Source organism: Zalophus californianus, chromosome 16 (genome assembly GCF_009762305.2).
Source record: "Zalophus californianus isolate mZalCal1 chromosome 16, mZalCal1.pri.v2, whole genome shotgun sequence".
NCBI lineage: Eukaryota > Metazoa > Chordata > Mammalia > Carnivora > Otariidae > Zalophus > Zalophus californianus.
This window is the reverse complement of record NC_045610.1, coordinates 36901268-36928449: the sequence shown is the minus strand read 5'-3', so window position 1 is coordinate 36928449 and position 27182 is coordinate 36901268. Positions and strand designations below refer to the sequence as shown.

The 27182-nt window shown below is 49.9% G+C and overlaps 1 protein-coding gene across 5 annotated transcripts in view; it reads right to left on the bottom strand.

The window, feature by feature from the left end:
* Nucleotides 1-26917, bottom strand: part of TTLL6 (tubulin tyrosine ligase like 6) — a 38401-nt gene extending 11484 nt beyond the window's left edge. For 2 of the 5 annotated variants that reach the window (XM_027626203.1, XM_027626204.1), the window contains exons 1-11: nt 19342-19382; nt 18286-18404; nt 18014-18144; nt 16314-16470; nt 14996-15139; nt 14286-14371; nt 8328-8553; nt 6860-7035; nt 4360-4548; nt 3130-3301; nt 1885-2166 (exon numbers count right to left, since the gene is read on the bottom strand). In XM_027626203.1, coding sequence (XP_027482004.1) covers nt 1885-2166; nt 3130-3301; nt 4360-4548; nt 6860-7035; nt 8328-8553; nt 14286-14371; nt 14996-15139; nt 16314-16470; nt 18014-18144; nt 18286-18306 — 1584 coding nt within the window. In that variant the 5' untranslated portion in view covers nt 18307-18404; nt 19342-19382. Of the gene's footprint in view, nt 1-1884; nt 2167-3129; nt 3302-4359; nt 4549-6859; nt 7036-8327; nt 8554-14285; nt 14372-14995; nt 15140-16313; nt 16471-18013; nt 18145-18285; nt 18405-19341; nt 19383-20462; nt 20682-22724; nt 22818-26684 lie in introns of those variants that run through there. The other 3 variants (XM_027626202.1, XM_027626206.1, XM_027626205.1) reach the window with 3 other exon arrangements.
* Between the last annotated feature and the right edge of the window lie 265 nt (nt 26918-27182).

The window sequence follows — 27182 nt, the reverse complement described above, 5'->3', positions numbered from 1 at the left end:
AGCAGGGGGAGTGGGAGAGGGAGAAACAGGCTTCCCGCGGAGCAGGGAGCCCCATGTGGGGCTCAGTCCCAGGACCCTGGGATCATGACCTGAACCGAAGGCAGACGCCTAATGACTGAGCCACCCAGGCGCCCCCCCAAAGCCTATTCTTTTAAAGGTGTTTATCGAACTGTGGCTGTAAACCTATTAATAAATCATGAAATTAATTTAGTGGATTGTAACCGGTATTTTTATTTATTTATTTTTTAAGATTTTATTTATTCATTTGAGAGAGAGACAGAGACAGAGAGAACATAAGTAGGGGGAGAGGGAGAAGCAGACTCCCCACGGAGCTGGGAGCCCAATGTGGGGCTCGATCCCAGCACCCTGGGATCATGACCTGAGCTGAAGGCAGATGCTTAGCCAACTGAGCCACCCAGGTGCTCCAGGAACTGGTATTTTTGAAAGAACAAAACAGAAGAGAATAAAAAATATCAAAGGAATTACCATATGTTGTATGGCTCATCATTGTTTTAGAAACTTTTTTCCAGTGTGTGTATGGATGGATAAAATAAAACAGATTTCTACTGTGGGCTATGGTTAGGAACTTGAAAGGCATTACACTCTTCCATACTGCATTTGGACTTGGCAAAGGCCCAACAATGCTGAAGGTTTTCCAGTACTTACAATACAGTCATCACATAGCCTTTGGTGGGCCTGACTACAGTAAACACACAAAAAACCCGTTCTAGAACTGTCAGTACCACATTCATGTGGCATCTTAGTGTCTGCAAAAATAAAAAATCAGCTGTCACATTCAATTAATATTTTTGATGTGAATTTCATTGGTGATGTTTGTTTTGATTTCATAGTTGTATAAGAGTTATAAAGATTTTATATATCTGGTTTTATGTTTGTATATATCTATAAAAGTTATTTACGGCAACAATGGGGATCTGAGAGAGTTTTCTTTCCTTCAACAGGTGTCCATACACGAATGGAGTTTGAGAAACACTGTTTAAGGGATGTACTGGGTTCAACACTGCCACAAAGCTCAGAATGTGACCTTATTTGTAAATAGGGTCTTTGCAGATATCATGAGTCAAGTTAAAGTGAGGTCATATGGATCTGTGTAAGCCCTAAGTCCAATGACTGGTGTCCTTATATGAAGGCCACATGAAGATCTACAGAGGAGAAACTCAAAGAGGGAGTCCATGTGCCAACAGAGGCAGAGGTTGGAGTCCCACTGCTACAAGCCAAGGAGCTCCAAGGATTGTTGGCAACCACCAGAATCTAGCAAGAAGCAAGGAAGGATCCTCCCTCTAGAGCCTTCAGATGGAGCACGGCCCTGCCAACACCTTGTTTTCAGACTTCTAGCCCCCAGAACTGTGAAAGAATAAATTTGTGTTTTAAGCCCCCAAGTCCATGGTGATTTGCTCCAGCAGCCACAGGAAGCTAACACAGCAGGTGGGAACATGCTTAAAGATGGGGTGCAGTGGGCGCCTGGGTGGCTCAGTTGGTTAAGCGACTGCCTTCGGCTCAGGTCATGATCCTGGAGTCCTGGGATCGAGTCTCACATCGGGCTCCCTGCTCGGCAGGGAGTCTGCTTCTCCCTCTGACCCTCTTCCCTCTCGTGCTCTCTATCTCTCAAATAAATAAATAAAATCTTTAAAAAAAAAGTTGGGGTGCAGAAGACAGCCATTGGAAAAGCCCTCAAAGTATAGGTCCATTCTCCTAGCACGTATGCTCTTGCATAACTTGGGCTTCACAGGTGGGGATATCGAGTCTTAAGTGGCTTACTCAAAGGGAGACAGCAAGTCAGGAGGATAGAAGGGACCAGAAAGCAAGACTCCTACCACTGGCCCCTGAGCTGAGCCCTCTGGGGAGGTAGACCGCTCTACTCACCCCAGTGCTGGTGAATATGTTCACTGCAGAGGCAGACTTGACCTCCTCGATTCTGGAGATGGGTTGACTGAGCCCCAGCCCCGGGCAGCTGAGAAGGCTTGAGTGCCTCAGGTCAGGTACAGAGGTGTATCGTCTTGCAGCTATAGGCTTGCAGGGAGGAGGGCTGGCCCCTTTCGTGGGGGTCTCCTGGTCGAGGATGCTGTCTGTCTCATTTGTCTTTGCATCTCTGACACTCAAGAGCAAGTCAGGTGTGCAGGATACCAATGCCATTGGCTGGAGACGCTGGGAAGGAGGAAACCAAACACAGCCTGTGGGAACCCAGCTCTGTCCACTTCCAGATTCATCTGCACCAAGGGGAGGTGCCAAGGGGAGGAGGAGGAGAAGGAAAGCAAATGGTATCAAAGTCTCTCTAATCCGAGGTTCTGATCCTGGGGTGCAGGGACTCCTAGAGGGTTCATGGACGGTTTCACGGGGTCTTTGGGCCACTTAAAACTGCAGTTTTAAAACTGTATCTTTGTATACTTTATGGCAAGAGAGTATCATAGTTTTTATCAGTTTCTCAAAAGGCCTATGACCCTAGCAAAGTTACAAAATACAAAAAAAACCCAAAAATATCCTGCTCTCATCCTGTTCCTTTAGGTGAGGGTTCAAGAAAAAGGAGATGGACCAAAAAGCCAACTGAGTCTTTCCACTGAGCCAGAAGAGACAGTGAAGCAGAGAGGGGCAATCCAAAGACTCGGACTGTAGGACAACGGGACTGCGGGCCCCCCGTCCAGGGCTGGTCCACACTTTGAGCAGAGAGCAGGTTGGAAGGACCCAGCTGCGGTCCATCACCCCACATAATGGTGAGGGTCCTGCCTCCCTGCAGCCCTTCTCTGCGGCCCCCTCTCTCAGCTGTACCCCTGGCCTGCTAGAGGGGAACATTCCAACCCAAACTGGGGTTGGGACCCATGAGTATTAAGTAATCCTGGCGCCCGCTCCCTACGTGGGGATCGTGCTCAGCCTCCCCGGCTGCTTTTCCTCCCGCCGGACGAGGTAAGAAGGACAGACCAGTGAGAGTCTTCTGAAGGATGCCAGGCTCCTTGCGACTTCCAGGCTCCCCCTCCTGTGGCCCAGCCCTTTGTCAGCCCCATTCGTTCAGTGCGTCAGGGATCTGAGTAGCGGTCTCCTGAGCACCCCCCCACGGGGCGGCCCCAGCCAGGGAAGGGTGCCAGGCACACACGCTCCCCTCCCAGCAGGGTTTACTTGTTTGAAGGTGAGGGTGGCGGCCTGGTGTTTCTGCTGTGGTTTCTGTCGGCAGCTCTTCATGCTCTTGCCCCTCGCTTGCTCGCCTGCTGACTCCCCCTGCATCTCCACCTTCTCCTTCGTTTGGAAGGATTTTTTCTCCTGTTTCAGCCTTAGGTCCTGGATCAGCTGCCTGTCCAGGAGGAACAGGGAGGGTCGTGGAGGTTAGGGATGGGCTACAAATGTGGGCACCCTCCCTGAGGGGTGGATGATGCTTGCCAAAGAGTGCAGTGTCCTCCCTCCGCGTGTCCAGCCTGCACAAATGATTGCAGGGCCCAGAGCAGGAGGTGGAGGGGACAGCCATGCTTCCCACCACACCATTCCCAGTCTGGGGAATAGCATCCAAGGAGTGATGCAAAGTCAGCCGCTCTACCGAGGCCAAATCCCACACATGGCAGGTGCTGGGAAGAGGGTCTGGGTGGGTGGTCAAACAAGGGGCCCCCACATTGGACCACTTTATATCCTGGGCCTCTCTGGCCAATGATGTAGTGGGAATAACGCAGTCACATGGGTCAGGAGACAGGGATCCCAATTCCTCTTTTTTTTTTTTAATTTTTTTATTGTTATGTTCCAATTCCTCTTTTGTCATCACCTACTATATGACCCCTTCTGTGCTCTGACTTCCCCGTCCATAAAATGAGGTGATGGGGGCACCTGGGTGGCTCAGTCATTAAGCGTCTGCCTTCAGCTCAGGTCATGATCCCAGCGTCCTGGGATCGAGCCCCACGTCGGGCTCCCTGCTCGGCGGGAAGCCTGCTTCTCCCTCTCCCCCACTCCCCCTGCTTGTGTTCCCTCTCTCGCTGTGTCTCTCTCTGTCAAATAAATTAAATCATTAAAAAAAAATGAGGTGATAGGTAGGGATTGGACTGGAAAGGATGGGTCCCTTCCAGCTCTTAGATTTCATGCCTGTGTGAATCCAGGAGGGAGCTCCCTGGGAATTCTGGAGAAGGGTGAAGGTGCCTGTCTTGGGAGGGAGTTTCTAGGAACAGCTACATATCTACTGAACACCCCACACCAAGGAATCATGATTCCTGGTTCTCGTGAGACTAAAGCAAATGTTCCCCCTGGCAACTTCTGGGTTGGGGACTGAAGCTCAAAGACCCTCCTCACCATCCCAGGCCGGTCCCCCAGAAGTTCAAGCACGACCCAACCCGTCCCAACATCCACCCACCCCGCCCGGAGCCTTCCTACCGGGCATACACCTCCCGAGCCCTGGAGGTAACAGTATTCTGGAAGAGGGAGTTGTTGTCCTGGAAAAACTTGTCATACTTCTCCAAATTCAGAGTAGGATAAATCAGGCGGAACCCCCCACGGTTCTCCTTCTCGTACTTCTCAGTTTTCTCCAACTGCACGGCCTGGAAACCCTTGACCTCCTCCATCCTGGGGGGGAACAGAACACAGGGCTGCCGTGGATTTTCTTGGGACAGAGCCTGGAAGGGACGTGCCAAGCTGGATGTCCCCTGGGGCCAGGCCAAGGCCTTGCGCACAACAGTGGCCCGCCCGTATTTGCTGAAAGGAGATTCTAGCCCTCTTGGGACAGCCAATGTCATGATTCAAGGAAAGCTGGTCAGAACAGTCATTCTGACAGCTCACCAGACTCTCTCCTCGTACAAAAACCCCCTTCCCCTTGGCTCAGTTCTGAGGAGGCAGACTGTCGCCACCTCCCCATTCGCAGCCCCTATAACCCTCCTCTGGAGAACGGCAGCTTGTGTTTGGCTAAATTTGAGGGCTTCACGGATGTGCTTTTATGAGCTGCAATGATCTCATTCTCCCTCACAGCCCCTCGGGGAGGTGGAGGTCAGGGAGGGAGGAATGAGAAGCCCCTTTTACAGCAGGCAAACCGAGGGCACTGAGCTACCCAGGGCCAAGTCATGACCAAGAGGATGATTCAGGGGAGGGCCCCAGCTCTGCCCTAGCGGATGCTGCCTCCTCCTTGAGAAGTGGGGAGAACACTGGCACAGGGGAAGCTATTCTGGGATCCCAAGCAGCACACTCGCTGTGCTCCAGCCCCAGCCCTGCCACTTCCCAGCGAGGGGACCTTGCACACAAGTCAGTTCCCCTCCCAGAAGCCTGGTCTCCTTAGCTCCAGCCACAGGACCATACAATACTCCCTGCTACCAACCCTCCTCAGAGGGAAGACAGTTCACAGGCAAAAGTGCTCTGAGAAACCCAGTGGCCTCCGAACACAGATGCTATTGCCCCAGTTCCCAAAGCTCCGTCCCCAAGATTCAGCAGGCTCTGCTCATGGGGGTGCGGCAACTGCCGCGGGGTCTGAAAAGCAACACAGGCGTCTCCTCGGCTGCATTCCGAGTCTTCAGGCACTAAAATCACTCTGCAGAACCAAGGCCCCTGTTCACAGGCAAATGCTGCCGTGCAGGGAGCAGGGGACCCTCGCCCCCACCAACCCAGTGACATGGGGTAGGTCAGACTAGTGTGTCTTTCTGTAAAAATCAAGCAACGGGTTTGTTTTTTGAAAGATTTTATTTATTTATTTGACAGAGAGAGACACAGTGAGAGAGAGAGAGAGATCACGAGTGGGGGGGGGGGGAGGAGTAGAGGGAGAAGCAGGCTTCCCGCTGAGCAAGGAGCCCGATGCAGGGCTTGATCCCAGGACCCCGGGATCATGACTTGAGCCGAAGGCAGATGCTTAACCGACTGAGCCACCCAAGCGCTCCATAAAGCAACGGTTTTATTTTTTGATTGGTAATCCCTAAATCTTCATGCTATATTAGTAAACTCATATCCATGATATATAGTCTGTCTATAACTTAATCTCCTATTTTTATGTGCCAAAAAAATGCTCACAGTAAAACTGTACAAGCTGCCACATTCTGCAAATATAAACTAATATTCCAAATAGGATTATCATTTGTTAGAACTGACTCCACTCCCCACCAGCTCCAAGCAAGATTCTTTCTTTAAATGTAATGACTTTTTTAAGTTGAAGTATAATTGACATAGAACATTCTGTTAGTTTCCCAGGTGTGCAAACACGATTCGCTATTTGTGTGTATTGTGAAATGATCACCACAATAAGTCTACTTAACATCTGTCACCATACACAGTTAACAAAAATTTTTTGGGGGGGCGCCTGGGTGGCTCAGTCCATTAAGCATCTGCCTTCGGCTCAGGTCATGATTCCTGGGTCCCGAGATCGAGCCCTGCGTCGGGTTCCCTGCTCAGCATGGAGCTTGCTTCTCCATCTCCCCCTCCCCCTGCTCATGAGCTCTCTCTCTCTCTCTGACAAATAAAATCTTTTAAAAAAATGTTTTTTCTTGTGATGAGAACTTTTAAGATCCTAGCAACTTTCAAATATGCAAGACAGCCTTACTAACTACAGTCCCCATGCCCTACATTACCTCCCCATGACTTATTTATTTTATAACTGGAAGTTTGTACCTCTTAACCCCCTTCACTCATTTTGCCTGCCCCCGCCAGGAAAGACTCTTCACCACCTCTAACACACACTATAGTGCCAGGCACTATGATGAACCTTTTATTATACCTTATCTCATTTAATTCCACCTTATGGATCACTGGCTCCATTTCACAGAAGGAACACTGAGGCTCAAAGAAGAGACGTAAAGGCCACATAACTAGTACGTTGTCGAGGACCAGGACAGGCCAGTCTTACTGGGAGCAGGGAAGTCATAGAGAATGGGGTCCCCAGGGTGCGGGGGCACCTCCGTACCTGGTCTCCCAAGAACGACATCGCTGCCGGAATCGCCCCTGCTGTCTCTCCTCCTCCAAGACTTTCTTTTTGTCACAGTTTCCCAGGTTGATCAGAACCAAGGTGTCATATAGCAGACTGTCTTTCACCTCTTTATCCAGCCAGGAGTCGGTGGAGAAGCTTGGAGAGTGGTTAACCTGTGAGGGCAGCAGGGGGCTGGGCTGTCCAGCGTGGAAGCAGGGAGCAAGGCCAAAACGCCACCTCCGGGGAGCTACCTAAGCCCAGCATGGGGCCCTGGCTACCAGATGGAACAGAGGGAGAGGAAGTCTGCCCCAGAGTCACGGTGAAGAGAGGAGAAAGCAGAACCTCCTCTAGTTTAACCAGCTTCGATTTCAGTCCTTTCCTCTTGAGAAGCATCAGGGGTGCCCTGTCTTTGCTTTCCCTCCCCCTGGTGGGTGTGCTCTCTTGCTTACATAGCATGCCCTAAAGCAGAGAGAAGGGCGCAGTCCAAAGGACCAGGCTGGGAGGTGGGGAAGAAGCCAGAGTGATGCATTCTGGACCCTCACCAGGATCGAGAGAGGGAGGCAGGTGGGAGGAGGGAGAGGCCTCATTCCTGCTCACAGAAAAGACCAGATCATTTAGATGCACTCTGTAACATTTGAAGATTTCTAGCAGTTTCTGAAGGCCTGTGCCTGGTGGCCAATTCCGCTCTTTGTATAAGAGCTCAAACAGCCATATTCTCCTTCCCACCTACACCTGTCAACAAGGGCTGGGAATGGAGGAAAGGCAAGGCCCCAGGAAGGGGACCCAGGATTCTGGCTTTGCCTTCTGAAGACTCTGACTCTGTGCCAACCAGCCCTAGCAACTCCGACTTGGCACCTGGCTCCTCCAATCCCCACCTCCTATAATGCGGACTGAAGGGTCCCTTGAGGGCTGCTGAGTGCAGGTCTAATGGGGAAGAGAGACAGCCACCCTGTCCTCCTCTATCCACCCTGCCATGGGTCTGGGGAAGTCAGGAAACTCACTGAGGGGCTCCCCACCCATTCCCTTGGCCACACACACCAGGCCACTCTCTGTTGGTGCTTGGACCTGAGTGGCCCAAGCCCCTGAGAGCCAGGCCTGGTTCTGATCTGGAACATCATCATCCAGCTTTGATGAAGAACACCCCCTTTCTGGGAGACAATTCTGTGACAAAAAAATCAAGTTGTCTTTAGAGTCTTTCTGTGCCTGCGATCAAAGTTTCCAGGTCTGGGTGGACCTCAAGAAGGCACAAGGAACTCTCTAATTCCTGGCCATCTACCCCCCTCTGGTGGCCACTTCTCAGCTAAGGGAGGAGCCCCAGGCAGCCAGCACTGCCGCCGGATGAATAGGCCTGGCCAGGAAGTTGATTAAAATGATCTGGCTGAGCCGGGGATGAAGGGATGAGCCTTGACACTGGCTCACCCCAGGAACAGCAGTCAGTTCTCACCCCTCGCCCCAGCCCCTCTACCTCCAGCAGCCAGGGCTTGAGTTTGTGGTCCAGCAAAATATCAAAGCCCAGGATTTCAAAGCAAGCACTGTTGAGTGTGTGGTTGGGGAAGCAGGTGTGGTAGTTATGCTTGATGATGGGGTGGGCGGAGATGATCGTCTTGATGATGACATCCTCGATATCTCTCCAGACCTGCTCCATGTTGTAGCCATGGTTTTCCATGTACATGTTGAAGGTGGAGAGCTTCCTGGAAGGAAACCACAGGCTGTGAGGCAAGGCAGCCCACCTCTGGTCATCTAAGGCCATCTCCTGCGGGAAACCAGAAACTTTTGGAGACGTTAAGTCCCCAGAGGTAATGGTGACAGACACCCAGGACCCAGGGTGACAACAGGGCTGTGTCAGCTCAGGAGGGGCCTGCAGGAGCCACAGGGCCACAGTACTTAAGCCTCCACAGCCTGGAAGTGGGTGCAGATGATGACACATAAGACCTGGCTTGGGCACTATCACTGTGATCCAGAAAACACCTGTGAGGCTGGGGCAGGGACTGGGTATTCCAAGGGGAAAGCTTAATGGGTGAATAAAAAATATTAAAAAAAAAAAAAACACCCTACATCATGGCTTTGCTTTGATGGCAAATAGTTTCTCAACCTTTGGTGTTCATTAGAAACACACAGGGAGACTTTTAAGAACACCAATACCTGGGTCCCACAGCACAGGATTCTGGGGATGCTAAAGACACAGAAACTTGGGGCGCCTGGGTGGCTCAGTCGTTAAGTGTCTGCCTTCAGCTCAGGTCATGGTCCCAGGGTCCTGGGATCGAGTCCCACATCGGGCTCCTTGCTCAGTGAGGAGCCTGCTTCTCCCTCTCCCACTACTGCTCCCCCTGCTTGTGCTCTCTCTCTCTCTCTCTCTCTCTGACAAATAAATAAATAAAAATCTTTAAAAAAAAAAAAGACACAGAAACTTTGCTTGAGGACTATCCACAAAGAAAAGGCAGCCCTGGGGCATTTCCACAGATAGGGTTACCAACTGTCCCAAGCAAACCAGGACAGTCCCGATTTTAGATAAAGAAGATGTGGTAGATATATACAATGGAATATTACTCAGCCATCAAAAAAATGAAATCTTACCACTTGCAACAATGTGGTTGCAACTAGAGGGTATCATGCTAAGCGAAATAAGTCAGTCAGAGAAAGACAAATACCATATAATATCATTCATACATGGAATTTAAGAAACAAAACAGATGAACATAGGGGAAGGGAGGAAAAATAAAATAAGATGAAAACAGAGAGGGAGACAAACCATAAGGGAGTCTTAACTCTAGGAAAGAAACTGAAGGTTGCTGGGAGGGCAGATGGCATAACTGGGTGATGATGGTGAGGGCACGTGATGTAATGAGCACTGGGTGTCACATGCAACTGATGAATCACTGACCTCTACCTCTGAAACTAATGATACACTCTACGTTAATTACTTGAATTCAAATCAAATAAAATTTTAAAAAATAATAAATGTTTTAAAAAAAGAACTGAAAGTCTCACATCCTGGGAAACCCCTCAGTCACGGGCAAACTGAGATGACCTGTCACCCTATTACAGAGATCAGAGGATGTCTATGGTTCATGAGGAAACACTTAAAGGGGTGCTCTGCCAAGATGTCCAGCAACAGATAAATGGATAAAGAAGAAGTGATATATATAGATATAGATAATGGAATATTATGCAGCCATCAAAAGGAATGAGATCTTGCCATTTGCAACGACGTGGATGGAACTGGAGGGTGTTATGCTGAGCGAAATAAGTCAATCAGAGAAAGACATGTATCATATGACCTCACTGATATGAGGAATTCCTAATCTCAGGAAACAAACGGAGGGTTGCTGGAGTGGTGGGGGCGGGAGGGATCGGGTGGCTGGGTGATAGACATTGGGGAGGGTATGTGCTATGGTAAGCGCTGTGAATTGTGCAAGACTGTTGAATCACAGATCTGTACCTCTGAAACAAATAATACATTATATGTCAAAAAAAAAAAGAACAAGAAGATAGCAGGAGGGGAAGAATGAAGGGGGTGAAATCGGAGGGGGAGATGAACCATGAGAGACTATGGACTCTGAGAAAGAAACTGGGGGTTCTAGAGGGAAGGGGCAGATGGGCTGGCATGGTGATGGGTATTAAAGAGGGCACGTTCTGCATGGAGCACTGGGTGTTATACCCAAACAATGAATCATGGAACACTACATCAAAAACTAATGATGTAATGTATGGTGATTAATACAACATAATAATAAAAAAAATAAAGGGGTGCTCTGGTCAGCTCTGAGCTGGGTCATACAGAAAGGAGGCAAATCTAACAGGTCTGAAAGACAATGGTGGGGACACATACACATCCACTCATAGGCACAGAGCTGAAATGGGAAGTGGAAATATGGAAGAAAGAGACGCAGGGGCGTGAAGAGGAAAATAAGACAAGAGACATGGCTCACAGACAGTTCAAAGAGCTCACTGGGCCCCAGCCAGTGGAGCCAAAAAGGAGGAAGCAGGGGTGGTCAGCCAATGCAAACTTGCTAAGAGCCTGCTGTACATGCAAAGCTCGGGAAATGAGAGAATCCTAAGAAATTGCCCCCCACTGTCATGGGAAGCCTAAAGACCATTGGGGGAGTCAACACACATATGAAACAACCAAGGATGCATTTATATAAAGACAGATTAGCAAAGGCCGCTCAATACAGAGGCCCACTACCTCTACCTGCCATTGTCAGGGAATAAAGTGTAGCACCTAAATGAATTTTCCAGATCGCTTGAAGCCAAACCATTCAAGTGCAAAAAAAATGTATTTAATTTGCTTAATTGGGAAATAAATTTTCCCAAAATAGATTATACACTTCCCTGCCTTCTTATAACAGACACTGCAAATCATAACATAACCTCTTCTTGATGACTCAGGCACATCAAAATGAATATACATTATTGTATAATTTCATAATGCCCAGTGGTTAGCCAATTCAATTTAACACATCAGCCATGTGCCAGGCACCCTGAAAGATGCAGAGGACCTGGTCTCTGCCCCTAAGCCCTGCCAGATTTCCAGTCATTCTGCCTCCCCTCCTTCACTGCTCCTGCTGAGTGTGCGGCTGCTGGGGGGTTTACTGGGGGCACAGATGGCCTCACGCTGAGGATGGGGGAAGTGTGAGCAGGTGAGGCAGTCAGCATGAGAAGCAGATCGCCTCAGAAGATGCGGAAGAGGAAGAAGAGGGAAGGTGAAAGGAAAAGGAAGGGACAGAAAGAAAGACTCTGCCTGGCACATGGAGGCGCCCAGAGGCCAGGGCGCCACTCTAACCCTCAAGGAGTTTAAGTACAATTGAGAACACATGATGAACGTGTGCACCAAGCCAAGAGCAGTTATGGGCTATGGCTGATGTTGCCCAGAGGGTGGTGGGAGTCCAGAGATGGGAAGGTTCCTGTGGGTGGTTCGACTCAGATTCCACAGGCTCGTCCTCAGAGATGGACCCCAATTCTCTCATCTGATTAAGTGAGCAAACAAAGGCTGGCTGCACAGTGGCCATATGGCTGGACCAGGATCTAGAGCCAGATCAGAGAAGGCAACATGGAAGCCTAGTGAGCCAGAAGGTCCTTCAAGGATGTTCTCACATATTTTCGGTTAGAGCTGAGCAAAGATGGAGAAGTGGAAATGAGCAAGCCTATATATGGAATGTGAGCCCCCAAGTGTCCTGGTGGAACACCACGGAGCGGACAGACAGACAGTGTGGCCTAGTGGTGAAGGGTAGAGACTCGGGAGTTTTTGTTGCGACACTCCTACCTCTCAGCTGTGGAAACTTGGGCAAGTTACTTAACTTTGACACCTGTTTCCTAATATGCAAAATCATGCTGATAATAATAATTCTTACTTTGGAGTGTTGTTGTGAGGATTAGATGGGCTGTGGTGTGTCTGTTTCTTAGACCAGTGCCTGGCACCTAGCAAGTCCTCAACGAATAGAATGCTGACCACCAGTGTAGTAGGATAACAGTAGAAAGTGGTGTCTGAGCACCCATCAGGTCTGAGGCTGAAGCGAGGCCTGGGTCTGGTGGAAAGGAAGGGACACAGGGACATCTGCAGGAGGAACATTCAGGACTCAACAGCAGAGATGACACCAAACTCTCTAATCCTACAGGTCCGGAGGCAGAGAGGGGGAAGCCAGGCAGGGCAGCCGGTTTGGAAGGCTGGGGTGGGAGCAAGGAGCGAGAAAACGCTGAGCTGGAGGCAACAGATGTCAGGGTGCTCTGAGGAGGAATGAGCCTGGAGCTCAGGGAGAGGGGACAGGGTGGAGGCCAGGGTAGCGGAGCAGAGGGGCAAGGCCTCACCTTGGGGGGAAGAGAGGTGAGGAAAAAGAGGAGGAAGGCAGGAGGGGGTGCAGGGCGACCAAACAATACTACACACTCTCCCCTGAGTCCTGGCACCCCCTAACACCCCTTCCGTCATGGCCTGAGAGCCCAAAGCCTGTCGTCAGGGTGTCTTCTCATAAGAGGAGGGAAACAGGGGCCCTTAGGTTACATGCCTTCGGACTGAGGAAAAATCACAGTAACCATAGGCAGTGTCCCCCTGGCTATCACGGGTCATTTGAGCCTCACAGTGACCCTGGGAGGTGGGCAGGGCACGTAGGACGGGGGAGGGCAGGGCAGGGCATCTCGCTGCCCTCACCTTACACACCAAGGGGCGGGGGCTCAGAATGCTGAAGACACTGGCCCATGCGGACTCAGCTGGTGAGAGGCAGGGCCGAGCCTGAAAGCCAGGCCTCACTGAGCACGGCTCTGGGCCCGGCCCACAGCAGCGAAGGATGCTGAGCTAGTGCCCGCGGGCTGGGTGGGGAGCCCAGGAGGTGGGAGAGCTTCGGGCAAGACGGGTGCTGGCGCCCTCTGAAACAGGGGAGACCTCCCCTTCGAGCAGGCTTTAGCCAGTGCTTTTCCATTTGCTTTTTGGAAGTCTGCCAGCCACCAGGGGTGTTGTGAAATTTCACGTGCCTCTCTGATGCTTTGAAGCCAAACCGACTGTGTGTTTATCAGTCCTTTGAAGCCCGGCGCGGGGGACAGAGCATGCGCCTCGCAATCTGACAGACCTGCCTTCTCATCCCGCTCTAGCATTTACGGCCGTGTGACCTTGGGCAGCTTAACCTCTCAGAGACTCAGTTTCCTTGTCTGTAAAATGGAGATGGCACCTAACTCACAGTTCTGCACCTACAAAGGGCAGATTACGATGCCTCTGTCATAGTGAGGGAAAGACGCAATGGGGAAAAACATGCACACAGAGCCCCCGGCACGGGCCCCACCACACCGGGGGCCTTAGTTGGTGCTGCTTTCCCTTCCCCTCGTACCTGGCCATGTTCACTTCCTCCAGCTCCCCCTTTTTCCTAAAACCCAAATGAGACAGGATCAGACAATAACATGAATGTAATAACTGGGAAGACACTCATGAAATCTTCCCATTTCTCCCCTTCTGGGGAATCTCAAAGCCAGTCAGCCACAGTCAGCCCACACCAGGCAGCATGACCTATCATTCGAGAATCTCTGTCGGAGCAGCAACCCAGAAAACCACAGGCCAAAGGAACAATGGCCTGACATGTCCTTCTCCCTTGGCAGACTAGGAATCGATAAATATCTACTGGTTTGGAAATGTCAGAAGGGCCCAGTGTAAGAAGCATATGGTTTGGTGTGTATGTGTTGTGTGTGTGTGTGTGTGTGTGTGTGTGTGTGTGTGTGTGTGTGTGTATCCTGCTGGGGATGTTTATCTCTCCTCCTCCCAACCTCCTAGGGTTTACGATGTAGACTTCTTTTAATGATTAACAGCCAGAGGGCAGAGAATAAGGAGGCAAAGAAATATTTGCTGAGCCCATGTGACCCAAGATGGAAACACTGATGGGGACGGGCCGGGTCTGAGCTCTGAGCCCGGCAGGGCAAGGAGAGAGAAGTGAGGCAGCCTCCTTACCTCTTGCTTCCAGTGTGAGCATCTCGAATGAAATTGGAACTGTGCTTATTAATGGAATAATTAGTCAGGTGCATGCAGATATCATCCTGGGGAAAGAGACACAAGTCTGTGGGGTCAGGAGGTAGGGCAGGCCTCCTGCTTCTTCTCTGTGCCCTCCCCTGTGGCTTAAAGAGATGGAAAAGAGGGAAAGTCTTGGGGCTTACTTAAACTGGTAAAACAGAGGAAGTAAAATGGTAGCCTTCAGCCTGGGGTAGAAGAGAGTCCAGCTACTCCTGAGATTGGGTGGTTCACTGCTTGAGAGACATTTCAGGAATCCTGGGAGATCATAGAGTGCAGGAAGGGGGTGGGGGAGGGACGGGGGCTCGCCCATGGCCGCCTCTCCTCCAGCACCACAGATCTGGGGCACTAACTTTGCAGTAGGGCAGATCTGGCCACGAGTCGCAGCCTCATCTCTTCCCAGTTCTGTGACCTTGGACAAGTTCCTTCAACTCTGAGTTTTCATTTCCTCATTTGTAAAATGGAGATGATAATCTCTATTTCTGAGGGCTCCTTAGAGGGCTAAAGGAAGGGACGTCTGGACGTCTGCAACCTGGCACATGGTAAGCTTCAACCAACAACAGCCATGTCCACAGTGCCTTGAGAATGTGGACTGAACTGGGATTTTTCATCCCCCTAAGGAGGAGGGGCCAGGGCACAACCCCTGAGCTCACCAGGTTGTCTGTGCTGGGGTGGGAGTAAGAGGTGGTGGCGAAGCGTGCTAGTCCTTCATTGTATGCAAAAATCCTCAGAGGGTCACAGGAGGTCATCAGCACATAAATCCGTAGGTCGAACTTGAATCCGTCAATGATAAAGGGCTGTGAGGAGGGAAGAAAAGTCACATAAGCCTCAGAGGAGAGATTCAGACTTGAAGATTAGTGCCTGATCTTGGTTTTGCCTGATACTACAGAGTGCGGGCTGGGCTGGGGCCAGGGAGGAGGACAAGGGGACTTGACCTGTGGGAGTCACTAAACCCCACTTGTGCCTCAGTTTCCTACAGCACAAGTAACTGCCTCCCAGAGATCTCCTGGCAACCAAGCAAAGTAACATGAAAAAGTCCTGTGATGAGGCACCTGGGTGGTTTAGTCGGTTAAGAGGCTGCCTTCTGGGGGCGCCTGGGTGGCTCAGTTGTTAAGCGTCTGCCTTCGACTCAGGTCATGGTCCCAGGGTCCTGGGATCGAGCCCCGCATCGGGCTCCCTGCTCAGCAGGAAGCCTGCTTCTCCCTCTCCCACTCCCCCTGCTTGTGTTCCCTCTCTCGCTGTGTCTCTCTCTGTCAAATAAATAAATAAAAATCTTTAAAAAAAAAAAAAAAAGAGGCTGCCTTCTGCTCAGGTCATGATCCCAGGGTCCTGGAATCAAGCCCCGCTTCGGGCTCCCTGCTGAGGGAGCTTCTCCCTCTCCCTCTGTTGCTCCCTCTGCTTGTGTGCTCTCTCTTTCTCTCAAATAAATGAATAAAATCTTTTTTAAAAAATCTTTAAAAAACATTACAAGTCCTGTGATGAAGGACATGTTGTCACCATCTAGGGCTATGTTACATGGCAGTTCTGCAAGAGTGCTTCCTGCAATGCTGGCCAGTCCTTTCCAGTCCACGCACACTTCCAGAGGGCTCCCTCCCTGCAGTGGGCTATGCCACTGTGACCTCTGACCTCTGGCTCTGGAGCAAAGCCGGTTACCATGATCCCTCCAGGACTATTGCCCTCTCCCAAATGAAGTGGGACATCCACAGACTAAAGGTGCCCTCCAGCTGTCACCTGCTAGAGGTGACGGGCCAGCCTAGTAAGGCCACACCAGGTACAAGGGTACAAGGGTGAGGGATGCTCTGGACCAGACACCTGTCACATCCCTGGTCAGAAGGCCTGGTCTGACAACTTTCAAGGCAGAAGACAGGACTCGGCTTTGCCCCTGTTGCCTGCCTCATTTCCCATAGTGCAGCGGAGCTAGAGCCTGAGGTTGCTGTGGGATAGAAAGAAATGATCACAATGAAGAAGTACCTTTGAAATATAGAGTTGACAGATCATATCCTCTCCTGGCTTGATATCTTTCACCGTCCGGGTGATGAATATACCTCTCCCTTGGCAGCCTGAATCCGGCTTACAAATGTATGTCTTATTTTTTCTTGACCTACTGTAGTTCTGCAAATCCCCCCAGCTACCAGAGCAGCAGGGAGGGAATGAGATACACTGTTAGCGGGGGGAGCAGTGAAAAGGAAGGCTAGCTCTTTATTTAAAAAAAAAAAAAAAAAAGGCAACAACAACAAAAACACTAAAGCTATCTAATGTGACAAAGCTCCAGAGTCAACAGACACGTGTTGGGAGATCTGGCAACAAGAGAGACAGCCATGCACGTGCACACATGGTGGAGAGAGTGTGGGCTTCGGAGGGAACTCAGGCCTGGATTTAAACCCAGGTGACACCACTCACCAGCTTTGTAACCCTGTGCAAGGACTTGACCTCTTTAAGCCTCAATTCCACCATCTACACAATGAGGATAAGATCACCTGTCTTGTATGGTGGTTAATTACGTGACAGAAGGCAGGCAAGGTGCTGATACGTGCTGCATGCCCCGTGAAGGTAGCTGTGATCCAAGTATTTTGGCTTCCTGGGTTTGCAGATAGGAGATGTGGAGCTCTGCACATGGCTCTAGCCCTGACCGGTGGTGTGATCTTGGATCAACCAGTCTCTTCCCCTACTGTAGGCTTCAGCTCTTCCCCGGGAACACCTCCACTCCAGCCAGAGTCTCAGTGCGCAACTACTACCCTTGAACACACTCTGAAGAAAGTTATCTTCAGAAGAAGGAAACCAATTTAAGGCATTCTAAATCTCAGTCTTGCTACACTTCTTGTTTTGCATTGGAACTCATTGGCATGGTGACCCTTTGCGAAGTCCCTTCACTGCAATGTTCTTCAGTGGCCACTGAAATCTGGAGGAGCCCATTGGCCTGAAGGCAAACATGTTTCCGTCTAAGTTGCTACTGAGTCCTGAAAGTTGTTCCGGACAAGCTAGGGAAGTCTGGGAATCCTGGGGCTCTTGGTTTGGAAAAGCACTGGGCACAGAGGACAGACTGGGATTCTTGCCATGTGAAGAGAATTCCAATGGCAATGTCCCTCTGCCCCCCTCCTCCTCATCCCAAAGACCAGACTGTACCCAGGTCACATTCATGTCATCCCACACTCCCTCTGTTTCTTACTGGTGTGGTCTAGAGCATTTTGTGTACTAAGCATGGATGCCCAGTTTCAAGATGGATAGAGTGAGGCAGGAGACTGGGAAAGGCTGGCTGCCATCCATGGTCCTGCCATGGAACAGAAGCCAGGTGTCCCTCCCGGCTCCTAATCTGGGCACTAGCCATTATCTCACTCCCTCCAGAAGTGCTCAGGGTCCTTAAAAATTCAGAAACTGCAGTTAAAAGGTTGGAACAAGTTCAAAATCAACAGCTTTCAGGGTCAGAACAAATTCTCATCCCAACTGCAGGCACAGGCTCCAAGGCACCCAGCCCCTAAATGTCATCTAATTTTTTATAGCAGAGCCTTGTGTTCTCTCAACCTTGGACACACCCTTAATCCCTTCTCTTCCCAGAAAGGGAGAGAGAGAAGGGAGATCCTTTGGGAAGGGAAAGTAGCACCGGGAATCCCGAGCAAGAGGGAAATGGAAATCAGGGGTGGGTAGTGCAGAAGGAAACACAGGTGGGCACTTACTCAGCAGGAAGACACCAGGTCTTAGGGAAAAAGTGGAAATCCTTAGGGAACATCTTTAACATGCGGCTCATATTCCTGGCCAGCAAGTCCTTGCGGCAGATTTCACTCATCCCAGGGAAGTGATTGATTTTCTACAAAGGAAGCCAGAATTCATGAACAATGGGGGCCATGGGAGTACCCATGAGATCCCCTTGGGGGACAGTCCTAAAAGGGGGGGGCCACTGGGTAGATGCCACACTTCTACTGAGACCCAGCTCTGCCCCGGACAATACCTGGTAACTTTTCATCTCCATCACCCTCTCCAGTGACACTGAGTAGTCCGTCCAGCAGAGAGTCCAGTCATTGGCTTCCCCTCCCTCTTGAAGGCCATACCGCTGCGCGGCTCTACGCACTGCCATGGAGTTGGAAAAAGAAAGGCCTGTTAGTGCAGGGAGTGGGGGAGGAGCACAGGGTGGGGAGGTTATGCTTTTAGGTGCTCACAGACCCTGGACTGAAGAGAGACACCGCAGCTTGTTGGGACTGGAAGCCATCTTGCCTGGTCTGAACACACCATTGCCAAGAAAGGAACATGAAGAGCTATTGAGGCACACAGCCAATACCCGGTGAACCCCACAGAAGGTTATCTGGGAAGAATGTTTTACCCGCCCTGGTTTCCCCTTGCCAGGAAGTAGGCTTCTGGCTTTCCTCCAAACACTAAGCACAGAATGTTCGGGGAATATAAACTAATCCTTAACATCAGCCAGAGCCAAGCCTAATTAGGAAGGTAAATTGACAGAAAAAAAAGTATACAATGCATTTCAAAACCACATATATGCTATCACATCCTTCTTTCCCTGTCCCTGTTAGCATTAGTAACTGGGAGATGACTCCAACACAAACTCAAACGCTTTCAAGGGCCTGGAAAGGAAGAAGTACCTATAGTGACCCAGGGGAGTCAGGACCAGTGTAAAACATTCAAATTTGAAATCCATATAATGACAATGCTGCTCTATAGTTTGATATAGTTCTGTAGGTCATCTTCAGCCTGTGGACTGCCAGTCTCTAACTCGTGCTCTAAAAAGCAGAAACAGCTGCCTTCTCTACAATCAGATTCCCAAAGAACCCTATAGAGGAACTATAGAGAGCTAAAATATACACCACTGTGGTCAAAACCCATATTTCCTTGGAATGAGATTCCCAACTTCCTCAAATAGTTCATTGAGAAAGGAAACAACAGAATGTGGAGACATCCACTTTTCATCCTCAAGAATATACAAGATGACCCTTCCCAACCCTTTGGGGTAATCCACTGGGTCCCCGTCGTGGATCCCTTGAAGGCAGGTGCTCACCGCTCTCATATCGGCAGGTGGAGAGATTGATCACCAATCATCTGGAAAGAGAAAAAGGAAAGCAAGACAGAGACAGACACACTTGCCAGAATAGGTGACCACACCCAGAAGCATCGGTCCCAGGCGGGGCTGCATGAAACCCATCCTGCCACACTAAGCCTGGTCTGACTACCCCCCATGACTAAAGACAAGGATCCCAAGGGTCGCAGAGTGGCGGAAGACACGGACTCTACCAATGCCCCACACGGAGGCAGAAATTCTGTACTGCGGTTATAACTACTTCTGCTTCAGCTTCATATGAACATCATCACCTCCTCAATCCTTTTACTCCAGTGGCCCATCAGGAAAGGGAAGTGAAAAATGTTTGGGCCAAGTTACTTCATGGTCTCCCTCCTCTTGCCCCCCCACTAAGGGAAGGGGTGAGTTAGAAAGTGGACAAGCTTTCCAGCATCAGTGAGTCTGAGGAGTGATTCGTTGTCCCTGAAAGGAGCAAGGTGTGACGGAATAATAAGTAGAAACCAGAACGCAGAAGCCACAGGCAGATCCTAAGAAGTCAGCGTCAGTTTCATTATTTTTAAAATGTACTAAGTTCCCAGGACAATAAGCACTTCCTTAAAATGAGGAAATTGTCTTTTCCCACACAATTAAAAAAAAAAAAAAAGCATTCTAAACACAAATAGAATGAAGATTAGGACAAGGTGTGGTTTGAGATTACACACACCATTATTTGATTCTATAAAACCGATCATCAGGGACACCTGGGTGGCTCAGTCGGTTAAGCATCTGCCTTCGGCTCAGGTCATGATGCCAGGGTCCCAGGATCGAGTCCCGCATCGGGTTCCCTGCTCAGCGGGGAGCCTGCTTCTCCCTCTCCCTCTGCCTGCCACTCCCCCTGCTTGTGCTCTCTCTCTCTGTCAAATAAATAAATAAAATCTTCAATCAATCAATCAAACAGATCATCAGGTGGATTCTTCTCATAATGAACTGAAGGAGGTGTGATTTTGAAGGTCCCAGCACACAACATCTCTTTAACCTCTCGTTAGTGGCCAAGGCCCCCTCCCCTCCAGGTCCCTTCTGCTCCCAACAACATGGATCCCCATTCCCCGTCTTTCAGTCCTAACCTCTTTTTCTTCCTCTTCTTGCCTTGCTGCTGGGCATTCTGAAGCCCCTCTTGCGCCCCAGTGTTCTCGCTCACAAAAGCCAGGGTGATGATTTCTTTCGGATCTTCTTGGGAACTGTCCTCCCGCTCTTCCAAGTCTGCCCCTTCCTCGCCGTCCAAAGGCAGGCACTGGAGCATCTCCCCAGCCTGGGAGGAGGCTCTGGGGAAATCCCTGCGCACCCTGGGGAGAGAGCAGAGGGAGCAGCAGTTACTTGGATCTGCCTGCAGGGGGACCCCCTCCCTTGCTCATGTGGGTGGTAGGCCCACTCTGAGACCAGGTGCTGAGTGCCTCTTAGAAAATGCCACCCCACCTCCATGGTTGGTACAAGCTCGGGGAGAGAGCTGATTCCACCTTTTGCCCTCGGGGACTCTGACCTTGGGGACTCACTCAGCCAACCCTGGCTTTGGTTTTTGCCCTCCTGGGATTTTCAGGAGCAGGCTGAGAGGCTATGCATGGCACCACCTGGTAAACAATCTTATTAAAGTGAGTGAGTGTCTGGAGGCGCCCTCAAGAACCAAGCCCTAAGCCTTCCCAACTGAGGGAGTTAGTCCCAGTGGGTGCAGATGAGGTGCTCTGAGGAGGTCTGTTAACTGTTTCAACACTACAAGGAACCCCCCACGCCCAACCTGCCGCTGATGCTGAATGCAAAGGTAGCTTTGGAGCACAGGGTCAATACGTAGCTGACTGAACACAATTCAAGCCCAGGGCCAGACGGAGACCTTCAGAGACCCCACCCACAGAAAAGGTACAGCATCTCCCTGATTCAATTCAACACAAAAACAAGACCAAATGGTAAAAATACCAATAGGGAAGTCTAGCAAAGTTCTTGTCCCCCCCTCCCAACCATTCCCATGATGACTTCTTTGTTGTTTGCTTGAAATTTCAAATATCAAAATCTTTAATGGTTTTTAATGCCCCTGTTTCAATAATCCTTAGGAATGTGCCTTTGGGTAACCCAGAAGAGCCCAGATCCAATCAATGGATCCATCTCCTTCACATCCAAGGCTTCTATGACCATAAAGCCAACTTTCTGGGGCTCCTCCTCCTCTTTACCGCCCAAATCCTGCCGACCTCCTCACCACGGCAACCCCTGTCCTTTGATGCCTTTGCTACTTACTACCTGTTCTTCCCTCATCAACTCTTTGGCTTTTAAAAAAAGATAGTAATATCTTTATGATAATTTATTACAATGAAATAATAAAACATTAAAGGGAGTTTAGACAAGGATAGGGTGAGAAATCACATGTGGCTTTCCTACCCTGGAAGAGCAACTTTGCCCCCTTTGTATATTCTCTTTGATTCTTAATTTCTAAGCACAATTATTCTTCTATAATTGTAACCATACTATAGAAACCATTTTCTATCTGCTTCCCCCTCCCACACACACTTAATATCATATCAGAAACTTCCTTTTGGTGATGACAAAGTTTACTTGTTTCCAGTGTTTAATGGCTGTGTAATAAAACCCCACTGAAGGAATGTGCCTGAATTTAACTGACCATTACCCTATCGCTGGCTATGTAAGATGCTTCCAATTTTGCTGTTATATTAATAGCTCTGAAGTGCGCTCTTTCGTGTATAGAAGGCCTTTTACTTCTTGAGGATTATTTTTCTTAAGATATATATCCAGAACCAGGATTACTAGGTTAACATAAAAATTATATAGCTTTTACCATAACCGCACCCTTCCATGTCTCTCTGCCCCTTTCTCAAACCAAAATTGGGGAGTGGAGGGCTCTAACTTGGAGGCTACCTAGGAATAACTTAATAATAAGCCCTTATATGAATGTACTTCTTTATGTTTTTCAAAGAGTTATCCCATACACCATCGCACTGAATGCTCACAACCATCGCCAAGAGGAAGGGCAGCAGTATTAAGTCAGCCGGGGATCACCTTGGGTTTCTCTCTTGCTCAAGAGGACTGCCACTTATAGCCAAGCCCCTTTATGGCGACACCTGAGCAGGGGGAGAAAGCGTTGTACATGGCACAATGAACCAATGACACCTGGGCCTTGTGAGTCCCTTTTCCCAGTGAACAGGCACATTCTTGTTCAAAAGGACTAAGGTGCATGAACTCTTGACCTTGAGTTGCTCCCTTGGTTCCAGGTAAACAGCCACTTCCACTCGCCTAGCCCTCCACAACCAGCTTCTGTTTACCAGGCCCTGGAGGAGTAGCCTCCGTTTACCTAAAGGTTAATGTTAACTTGAGGAGAGAAAACTGACCCTGAATTTGGCCTCTGGAGTTGCGAGTTGTCTTTGCTCTTTTTTGAGTCTTTGCCCAAGTGGTAAGAACAAGTCATGGCTGTTGCTACTTGTCTGCGTCAAAGAGAAAAACAACAACGGCAAAAAGATCAAATGCTGTGGACTCTTGCACTACGAGAGGGCCCCAGGCACATAGACCAAGGAGCTGAGCCCACGTACTTCTAAAGGAACTGGTCCCCATAGCGTACTTAGCTGCCTTCCCCTGGATTCTAGGCTACCTATGACGTGAGAGCCACTTGAATGGTACCCGAGTCAGGGGCAAGATGGTGGAGAGCAGTCAATGCCACATGGCGTCTACTTTGGCTTTGCCTTTGGCCCCCCCAGCTTTCTCTTCCCCCAGTCCTCTCCTTCCTGTTTCATCCTCAACACTAAATCCCTGCTGAATTCTCTCAAAGGCTCCTGACAGAGAGTATCTTGCTCCGAGTTTGCTGGGGTGGGGGGTGCATGTGTTGCATGCCGAACCTAGCCCGCTGACATGTTACCTGGCCCACCACCGTGTGTCCTTGGGATAGTTTTAAATAGAAGTAGTTGCCAATAACCAGACAATGTAGATTTCTCATAAAAATCCAGAATTTCCATTTCTTTTGGGAAAGTCGGGCCCCATTACTTCACGCCAGCTATCCAATAGAGCCAAGTCGTGGCTCCCTCTTAGGTATTTTTCAGTCGGCCCCAGTCCCGTCTTCACAGTGTCCCTGATACAGGAGCCAAGCCACAGGTGCCCTGGTGCTATTATTTTCCTTACAGTAGCATTAAGAGAGAGGGAACATTTTTGTATGACCAGGTCATTTGTCTCCTTCAGGCCAGAGGCCCAGTCTCATGGACATCTGGATTGAGCCATCCTCCTTTAGCACATCCCTGGCCCCCAAGCAGCAATGAGTTAGAACAAAAGCTGCTTCCGGGGGCGCCTGGGTGGCTCAGATGTTTAAGCGTCTGCCTTCGGCTCAGGTCATGATCCCAGGGTCCTGGGATCAAGTCCCGCATCGGGCTCCCTGCTCCTTGGGAGCCTGCTCCTCCCTCTGCTTCTCTCTCTCTCTCTCTTTCTCCCATGAATAAATAAATAAAATCTTAAAAAAAAAAAAAAAAGCTCCTTCCCCCCAGGACCTCTCAAGTCTTATTAAACACTATCAGCCTTCTCTTTACGAGTCTCAGCAGCCACTCCCTGCTAACCTGGGGGTCCCCACCTACTCTCCTGCCCAACAATTTCATTGTCAAAAGTAATCTTGCAGCCTTGAGGAATCAAAGGAGGAGAGGCATTAAATTCTAAGGACAAAGCCTAAGGAGAATACAAAAGAGTGAAGAGTGCTGCCAGCATCCTGAGCCATACATACACCCTGGTGTAAGGGCCTCTGCAGTCAGAGAAATGACTTTTATTTATTTATTTGTTTGTTTGTTTGTTTATTTATTTTTTAAGTAGGTTCCATGCCCAGTGTGGAGCCCAGCGTAAGGCCTGAACTCACGGCCCTGCAATCAAGACCTGAGCTGAGATCAAGAGTCGGATGCCCAACTGACTGAGCCACCCAGGCGAAGCATCTGATTCTTTGATCTCAGCTCAGGTCTTGACCTCAGGGTCATGAGTTAAAGCTCTGCATTGGGCCCCACACTGGGCGTAGAGCCTACTTAAAAAAAAAGAGAGAGAGAGAGAGAATCAGATGCTTAACCGGATGGGCCACCCAGGCACCCCCAGAGATGTGACTTGCTAAGAAATCACTTGCTAAGAGGCAGCTGAAGTTTCCTGTCATTTTAGTGTGGGGTTTGATCTTGGATCTTCCCATCCAGCCAAAGCCAACCAAACCCTGGTTAGACAGCATGAAAATGCACTTCATTGGCCACCAGGGGGAGGGAATGAGCCCTGGGATGGCTTTGTGCAAACACATTGCAGGTTACTTGGAAAATCTCAAAGAAGGGACCATATTTCATTTCCACTTCTGAAGGGCTCTACAGGTAAACTACTCTTCTTACCCCTGGAGGTGCTGCAGAGCATGGAAAATATTTAGGGCTTTCTTTTGCAAAGCTGAATTCAAATACAGGTGTCAAGAAACTGGAGGAAAGAATCATTTGGTGATTGATTAAGAACAGAGAGTGGAACATGTTTAAAGTTTTAACCAAAGTGGAACATGTCTAAAGTTTTAACCGAGTTTTTTTCATCCTGACCTTCAGAGCCTGAACTTTTCTTTCAGTCTGTAGTACTATATATGGCACTGAAGAGCTATCCTATTGTGTCTGCTGTGGACTTCCTTCTCCTCTCCCAAATAATAGGTTTTCCTGCATCTCCTCGCCTTTTCATCTTTTGGTCCTCATTCCCCTACCAGAAGAATCTCTCTGAAGGCTTCCAGGATCCAGCTCTTGGAAAAGGTCAAAGTAGATGGGGGGAGAAGATGTGGAGGTTAAGACCTCTGGATCTTGCTTCCACCTTTGCTTCTTTGACTTTGTATGTCATGAGAAGCCAAGTAATATCTCCTCCCTTATTTCCTGTCTTTTTTTTTTTTTAGTATAGTTGATGCACGTTACATTAGTTTCAGGTGTGCCCTCATTCCCTGTCTTTTCTGTGATTAAAAGACCACTAGGAAGAGAAAAACTTCACATCTAGAAAAGTGCTTTGAGCTTTGATGCAGGCAGGATAAATTAAGATGCTTTTTATGGCCTTTTGGCTTTCCATTCTAGCCACCCTTGAAATTTCAGTACAGGGACTGAATGGGTTCTTAGCAAGACATGGACTAACAAGGGAGGGATGTGGGCGCTCAATTGCTCAAGGGCTGTGCCAGTAAAAAGTGCTGAGAATGACTGGCCCCATTCTCTGGAAACACTAAGAATCTTGCTGACTCCGATGACATTTTTTATTCTGCTAAAAGCTGAGAGGAAGGTGCAATTTACGGGGCAGACTCATGTCCAGCCATTTTCCGCACAATACTCAGTGTATCACCAGCAAAGACTGATGGATCTGGATCCAAATCCCAGCTCTACTTACTAGCAGGTGACTGTGGGTGAGAAACTGAGCCTCTCTGTACCTCAGTCTTCTCATAACTAAAATGAGGATAATAATATCTATCTTGTGGGGTTATTTTAAAGATTAAATGAGTTCATATTTATAATGCTCTTAAAGCAGTGCTTGGTTCGAAATAAAAGCTCTACTGTAAAATGAAAATATGACAGTAGGGTTCGTGTACCTATTAAATAACTTTTTGAAGTGCCTGGCACACGCTGGTGCTTAATAAAGGCTAGCTCCCTTCCCACCTCATCCCCAAATGTAATTTTTCCTAGCATTCAAATCCCAAAGGAGAACATTCCTCAAGCCTAGAAGAATTCTCCTTCAGGAGGTGAGAAATAATAACTGGAAGGGGGAGGAGGGCTGGAGAGGAGGGTAGGGCTATTTGCAGAGGGCTGTGCTGGCTATCCAAAACAGAAGTGTCTCTCTGGAAGATTTCTCCAGACAAAGGAAGAAAGGTGATCAGGAGAAGGACCCAGTGATGGGGAAGGAGGCAGCGAGAGTTTTGCGATTCCCAGGGATCTCTGGTATCTAAGGAACAGCTCCCTGGGCGCACCGGGTTCGGAAAATCGAGGGAGGGCAGGAAGTGAACGAAAGTGGGGACAGGAGGGGAAATGGAGCTAGGAAACGAAGAGTTGGCGTGTGGGCAAGGTCTTGGCATCGGAGTTTTGAGGACGAGAAAGGGAGCGAGGGTATTGGAGAGCTGAACGCGAGTACGGGACTGGGAAGAGACGAGCTACTGCGCCAAGGAAGAGCAGGGACGGGGGGGGGGGGGGGAGTGGCTTTGGCGGTAGAGCGCCATTGGGGAGGGCGGAGGGGGTAGCCCTGGGGAACTGGGCATCGAGGGGGACTTTGGGGGTATGACGGACCGGGTTTCCAGCGGGGAGACACTAGGTGGCCACGATCTAAGGCCAGCACCGGGTTTGGGGGGCTCTTACCCGCGATTCCTACTCCCCCGTCTTGCCCCTGCTCTGCTGCCGGTACCGCTCGCAACCACACCTGCGGGCCCCCTCCTCAAAAAGATTAAGGAGACACGCTCCCATTGGCTGCCCGACAACCCGCAAGCCCAACCCTCGCCCCTCCTAACTTGGGGTACGCCCAGCCCTCATATATTTGCATATAGGGCTTTCTAGGTCTTCGATTGGCCCCAGCGGTAGGCTGCCGTGCCCCCTCCCCTCCCTCCCTCCCGAATCCAATTAACCGCCCCTGCTCTCTGAGAGGGCAGCGCCCGAGGTTGTCCCGGGAGACGCGGAGGACGCTTGGGCCGCGCTCCCGGCGCTCGGAGGCCCCACTACCGCTAGCCCAGCGCGGGTCCCCGCCCTCCCCGGCCCAAGCCGTGTGGGCGTCGGGGCGTCTTGCGCAGGCGCAGGCGCAGCCGGAGCCTCGGGGCCGAGCGGACTCAAACCGTCGGCCTCGTGAGCTGCGGCTGCTCGGGA